The sequence below is a fragment of the Podarcis bocagei genome (assembly GCF_964188305.1).
Source record: "Podarcis bocagei genome assembly, chromosome: 1".
Classification (NCBI taxonomy): domain Eukaryota; kingdom Metazoa; phylum Chordata; class Lepidosauria; order Squamata; family Lacertidae; genus Podarcis; species Podarcis bocagei.
In genome coordinates, this window is record NC_138125.1 from 76,755,056 (window position 1) to 76,761,071 (window position 6,016).

Genomic DNA, 6,016 nt, shown 5'->3' on the forward strand with positions numbered 1-6,016 from the left:
CATGCCATGCCCGTTTAGCGCAATGCGTGGGGACTCGCACAGCGGACAACTCGGTTCGGAGGCAACTCATGGGCTGGTTAAACGGCCTCTGTGGGCTGCTTCCGGCCCATGCGCCTCAGGTTGCCTACCCCTGTTCTACACCTTGTTTAGTGTTTAAACACAGCCAAACAAAATTTTCATGAAGAAACTTTTCAACCATCTGTGAGAAAGAGGCTGGATATCGTCAACCCATGCTAAACCAGTTCTGGGGCAGAGATGATGCTCAGAAGAAAGTCTTCTGTTAAATTCTCCAGGTAAGAGACCGGGGGTGAATAACCTTCTTACTGCTGCTGCATTTGAAGACCACCATGGCCAGAATGAGAAACATTCCCAGTGTTGCAATCTGCCGCCCTCTTATGTTTCATGGTCTTCACACTGACAGGTTCCAACTTCTGGGTAAGCACTAGATTGTTCTCAATCCACACAGTACAAGTGCTGAATCCAATGCAAGATTTGCTAACGCTGCTATCTCGTGCCAGAAGGGGGAAAGAACCAGATTGTTCCAATCCAGATTAAAAGAGCGATGCAGTATATTTTGGCAACAAATCGTCTTTTAAAAAATCCCTCTTTCAAAACTACAGCTGATGAAAGACTTGTATGTGGCAATTAAATAAGTGTTGCATAGAGGGCTTGTTGTTGTATAAACAACTGTACAGAACTGAGTTTGCAAAGGGGACCAGGAAGGCAATGTTTTTATTATCGTTGTGTATCACTTTTAGCCAGAGAACATACAGCCAGATAAAGTTTTTCCATTTACATTAAACAAAGTGATCCTGAAAGGACAGGTTAATTCTTCCATTCATTTGAACCTGAACAAGAGAGGAAAAGACACTTAGGGCTGTGTGGGTGACATCAATGTTATGTAAATGCTTTGGCGCTCTGCATCTCCCCACCCCCGAAAAGACAAAATGGTAATCAGCATATGGAATGGAAATATGGGATCACGCCCTTTCGAGACAAACAGCTGTACCTATGAAATTTCCCCACCCCATCTGGGCTTCTGGGGTGCCCAAAGTAATGAAAACAACCTCAAACATTTGAAGTTGTATGTGCCCAGTCTATGGAGAAGGGGTCAGTAGCAGAGAATCCACTTTGCATGCAGAGGGTCTCCAGCTCAATCTCCAGGTAGCATCTCCAGGTAGGGCCAGGAGAGCAACCTGTCTGAAACCCTGCAGAGCTGCTGCCAGTCAGTGCAAACAATACTGAGCCAACATGGATCAAAGGTCTAATTCAGCTTAAGGCAGCATCTTATGCTTTTACGCAGCTATGCAACTGAAACCCTGAAGACTGGGGCACACTTCGCCCCAAGTGCATTGTAGCACCTGCACAGCAGGCCCTGAAATCCTAGGACCTAGCTGTCTGTCCAGGTGGACACAGTGCAGAGCATGCACCTTGGGTCTGGCTCAATATGTAGACTCCCAATACAGACGCTACTTATGTTAGCAGCTGAACTCCCAAGTTCCTTAAGTCGTGTGTGGGGACAGAGCTTGCCGACCAGGCGCTGCTCGCTCAGGTGCTGGGCGAAGCGCTCGCGCAGCCCCCGGCCGGGCCGCTTTGGGATGCAAATGAGGCGCAGCGCGTGCGCCTGGCGAGTAGGAGGAGGAGGGCTTGTTTATGGAACCTGGGCCGGGAGCCACGCGCCGGGCGCGCGAAGTTGCCAAGCGAGCTTCCCATTGGGTGGGAGGAGGCTCCGGAGCCAAGTGGGCGGCGGGGGGTTGCGCGCGGGGTGTGCGGCGCGCGCCGCGTCGCGTGCTGCTGCTGCCGGGGGCCCGCGAGCGGCGGCAGCAGCGCGTGTTGATAAGGGGCAGAGCGACGAGGCGCTGGCTGCAGAGGTGCCTGGGCAGCGCGCGAGGAGCAAGAGGGAGGGAGGGAGGCACGAAGCGAGAAAGGAAGGAAAGCAAGCGGGGACGAAGCGCGCCCGGGTCCAGCGCCTTCCCAGCGCAGCCGGCCTTCACCTTTGCATCCCAAGGGAACGCCAACTCCAGCCTGCCGCCGCCGCTTCGATTTTGCGCGCCAAACTCCGGATCTTAGCGAAGGCGCCGAGGCCGAGAGCCGGGAACATCGATGCCCCAAGATGAACGGCGGGGCGATCGCGACGGCCACGCACCAGGCGCCTGGCGAGAGTTTCCCTTTGGGCGGCTGCAGCGGCGCCCACCCGGGCTCCTCGTTGGCTCTCCGGCTGCAGGCGGGACCCTCTCCGTCGGGGCAGCCTCCGCAGTGGGGCGCTGCTAAAGGCGGCCCCGGCCCGGCCGCGCAGTCCTCGTCGCGCTGCAAGAGCGCCAAGCGGCGCTCCAGTTCGCCGGAGCTGCTGCGCTGCAAGCGGCGCTTGGCGTTCCCGGGCCTGGCCGGCCAGGCGGGCGTCGGCGGGGCCGCGGCGGTGGCGCGGCGCAACGAACGCGAGAGGAACCGCGTCAAGCTGGTCAACCTGGGCTTCCAGACGCTGCGCCAGCACGTGCCCAACGGCGCCGCCGCCAAGAAGATGAGCAAGGTGGAGACGCTGCGCTCGGCCGTCGAGTACATCCGGGCTCTGCAGCAGCTCCTCGACGAGCACGACGCCGTCAGCGCCGCCTTCCAGGACAGGCTCCTGCAGCCCGGTCGCATCGCCGCCGCCGCCTGCGCGGGCGGAGGAGGCTGCAGCGGCAGCTCGTATTCCTCCGCCTCGCCCTCCTTCGACGGCCGCGACGGCAGCTCGGTTCCCGGCTCGCCGCGCTCGGCGTACTCCTCAGACGAAAGCGGCTACGAGGGGGCGCTCAGCCCCGAGGAGCAGGAGCTGCTCGACTTCACCAGCTGGTTCGGCAGCTACTGACCCCCAGCCGCCACCGCCGACTCCGTCGAGGGAGCTCGCTCTCCGGTAAGTGGCAGAGAGGGGGCCCCGTGGGACACAGCGGGACATGCTTCGCAGTATAGCTGCATGGGAGGAGGTCGTAAGCGCGCCACTGTTTCTTCGTAGACTTGTAGGGTTGGAAGGTATCCCCAAGGCTATCCGACTTCTGCTTTAAAACCTCCAAGGAAGGAGCTCACCACCTTCTCAGTTTGAACAGCTCCTAACTGTCAGGAAGTTCTTAATGCCAAGGTTGCAGGTTTGATCCCCATATTCCCGGTTTGCTGGGGGTTGGACTAGATGATCCCCAGGGTCCCTTCCAACTCTACAGTTCTATGATTCTTAGTGGTAGTCTTTTCATTGAGTCATTTCAGGGTAAAACTCTCTTCACATGGCACACATAACCTGTGTTTTTAAACAATCCCCTGCTCCATTGCTGTGTCAGCCAGGGTTAGACAGTTATGCCCATGCTGCAGCAGCACGCTCCTGTCAACCTGGATTGGGATTTTGGCACATGATCAGACAGGTGATCTGAAGCTGATCTGGCCAGGGTGGCAGGGGCAGCGTGCACACAACTGGCCCATCACTGACCGGTGTAGCTGGAAGTTAGCACCAAATAACTGAAACCGGCCGCTGCAAGTCAAGACATTCATGTGAATGACTCAGATGTTTTAATATTGCTTGCATGCAAAACTTTCCAGTGAAGGCTGAAATAAATTGACTGAAGCTGGTAATGCAGAAGCAATTCAGTGGTGCTAAAGTTCCACTGAAATGAATGGGGCTACCATGAAAATGGGCTTAGTGTTGGTGTTCTCGGTGGTCTTAATGCACTATTGAAGATGGTTCTCTTCATGGGGAGGGCCACCCAAATCAACTTCACTTCAAAGGTTTGTGCCAATAGTTTTACATAACTTATAAACATTCAGATTTCAGGATGGATACCGCTTGCAGTTGAGTGGTTTCTCATCCTGAGTTTTGTTTGAGTTGGCAAGGGCATTGTATCTGCCGCTTACCTGTGTTTCTCATTTGGAAAGAAGAAAGATATAGGTTAAAAATGTTTTGGGGTGAGTTTGCCTTGCAGGATAACTTAAGAGTGCAGCACTGTACAACTCCGAAGTAAGGCCCACAGAGTTCAGTGTGGCTTACTCCAATCTCTTGGGTGTGGATATAGGATTGCAGTCGAATCCCTCCAGTTCTAAATAGTTTTGTAGGTCCTATCAATTTCAGTGAAATTTGCGTACAGGTACGTTAACATACTGGTGCTGACATGCAAGAAATTGTTGGTCAGAATCCTGCCGTTTACAAGCCCAGTTATATTTTCTTAAGGAAAGCAGGAAAAGGCTAGATTTAGAAGACACCCGTTTTCCTGACAAAATAGAGGTGAGTGTGTTGAGAAATGCTATATATGTGTACCACATTTTGCTTGGAGAAGAGACAGCAACTGTGCAATCCTATATACGTGTATTCAAAAGTAAGCCACACTAAGCTCAATGGGACTTACTGCGCCCTGAATTGCTTTAAGGGAACTTGTAGAAGAGGTCTACACTGCACAGATTAGTCTAGCTATGTGACCAGGGGAGAAAGCCTTGGATGGCTCCCCTCAGCCCCGCTGGATCTGTCAGTTATGTGCTCCTAATGGCCTTTCTGTTTTCTTTTGTAGCAAGACTGAAAGGAACGCTGTGTAGAACTTCAGTACCTCATTGTCCCAGGCACCCGTTAAGATGCAGCAGAAGAGCAACAAGGACCCTTAATTTAACATGCTTCCTACTTCCCGTGAGCCTCATTGCAAAGGATATCGAACGCTCAGATCCTTGTGACATCTGACATTGTTCTTTCATGAAACAAAAGACTAGTGGCTTGTGATCTTTCTTTCTTTCTTTTTAAAAAAGTGCAATTATGTAAATAGGTAATAGGGGCCAAAGATTATACCTACTGTTGTACAGTAGTATATGGTGCCCCCTCTTGAGTTCTTGAATTACCAATGAAAAAGCTTATTTCTGATTCCAGTGGCAGATGGAGATTACTGGGCTTCCACACTTAATACGTGTATACTTTTTATATGGGAAGGGGTGAAATAATTAAAACTTGATGCTTCCTTTTTTCTGAATGGGAAGGGGACTATTGCCATGTCAGAAATTAACTTTATACGTGTAACTTGAACTGCCTGTGTGAACACTGTTGATATGAAGACTTATTTTTGTACAAAAAATCTCTAGAAATTGCAATTGGAGAGGAAATATTTGTAGAAGTCTGTTGCACCCTTGACTTCTTAACACTGCCAGCTAGGACGTTTTGAGACCTTACACAACTTAGATAAAGTTTCCTAACATTTTATACTAAAGGAGTGTAAAACTGTTTGTGTTGAATATGATGTCCCAAGACTTTGTTTGTATTTTGTTTTTGGGTCTGGTGTGAAGGTTCAATTCTCTGGAGAAAAACAACAACCCTGAAGTTTTATTTTTAATGTATTGAAGGTATTTTTGTATGCACTTGTTAGGATATGTTGAGATGTATATATGCAGTTTTTAAAGAGTATCCTATTTTATGTAAATCAACTTTATAAATAAAATCTATTTATAAATACCCTTTGTTATCATAGCTGTCTTATTATGTTCTCCTGGATGTGGGAAAGGGAAAGCTACAGAAGCAGATTAATACTGTTTTTACCTTTGTTTAGATTCATATTCATAATCTGGGTTCAGATGTCACACTGAACCATGGTTCAGTGTCACTTAATGAGCCTAGCCTCTGCTTGTATACTTCCCTCCTTTCCTATGCAACCAGGGTGTGGAAAGCTTTCCCTTAACCACAGTTTGTTGTGTTGTCCAGTGTGTCAAAACTCATCAACACTTAACTACAGTTAATTGCCAGAGGGAAACTTAAAATTGTGGTTTTAGGTGCTGGCTTCTTGAAATCACCCATAGTTAGTGTTAGCCAGAGTTTCTGGTTCAGGCAACCCAGGAAGCCGTGATTAACTAAATGTGGAAGTGGAAGATTCTGAACCTGGAGACCTGGGGGAGGCTATGCTCAATCATGTCATGCTAAACCGAGGGTGGAGAATCTGTGGCCCACCAGATATTGTTGGATTCCAACTCCCACCGGCCCTAGTGAGCATGGCCAATGGTCAGAGAGGATGGGAGTTTTAGTTCATTAGCA

The 6,016-nt window shown here is 50.1% G+C and overlaps 1 protein-coding gene across 1 annotated transcript; it reads left to right on the forward strand.

Annotated features, from left to right (window-relative positions):
• ASCL2 (achaete-scute family bHLH transcription factor 2) lies at nt 1-5,443 on the forward strand. The gene is made up of 2 exons (XM_081201992.1): nt 1-2,890; nt 4,521-5,443. The coding sequence occupies exon 1, from the start codon at nt 2,114-2,116 to the stop codon at nt 2,843-2,845; it is 732 nt and encodes a 243-aa protein (XP_081058118.1). The 5' UTR covers nt 1-2,113; the 3' UTR covers nt 2,846-2,890; nt 4,521-5,443.
• The last annotated feature ends 573 nt before the right edge of the window (nt 5,444-6,016 follow it).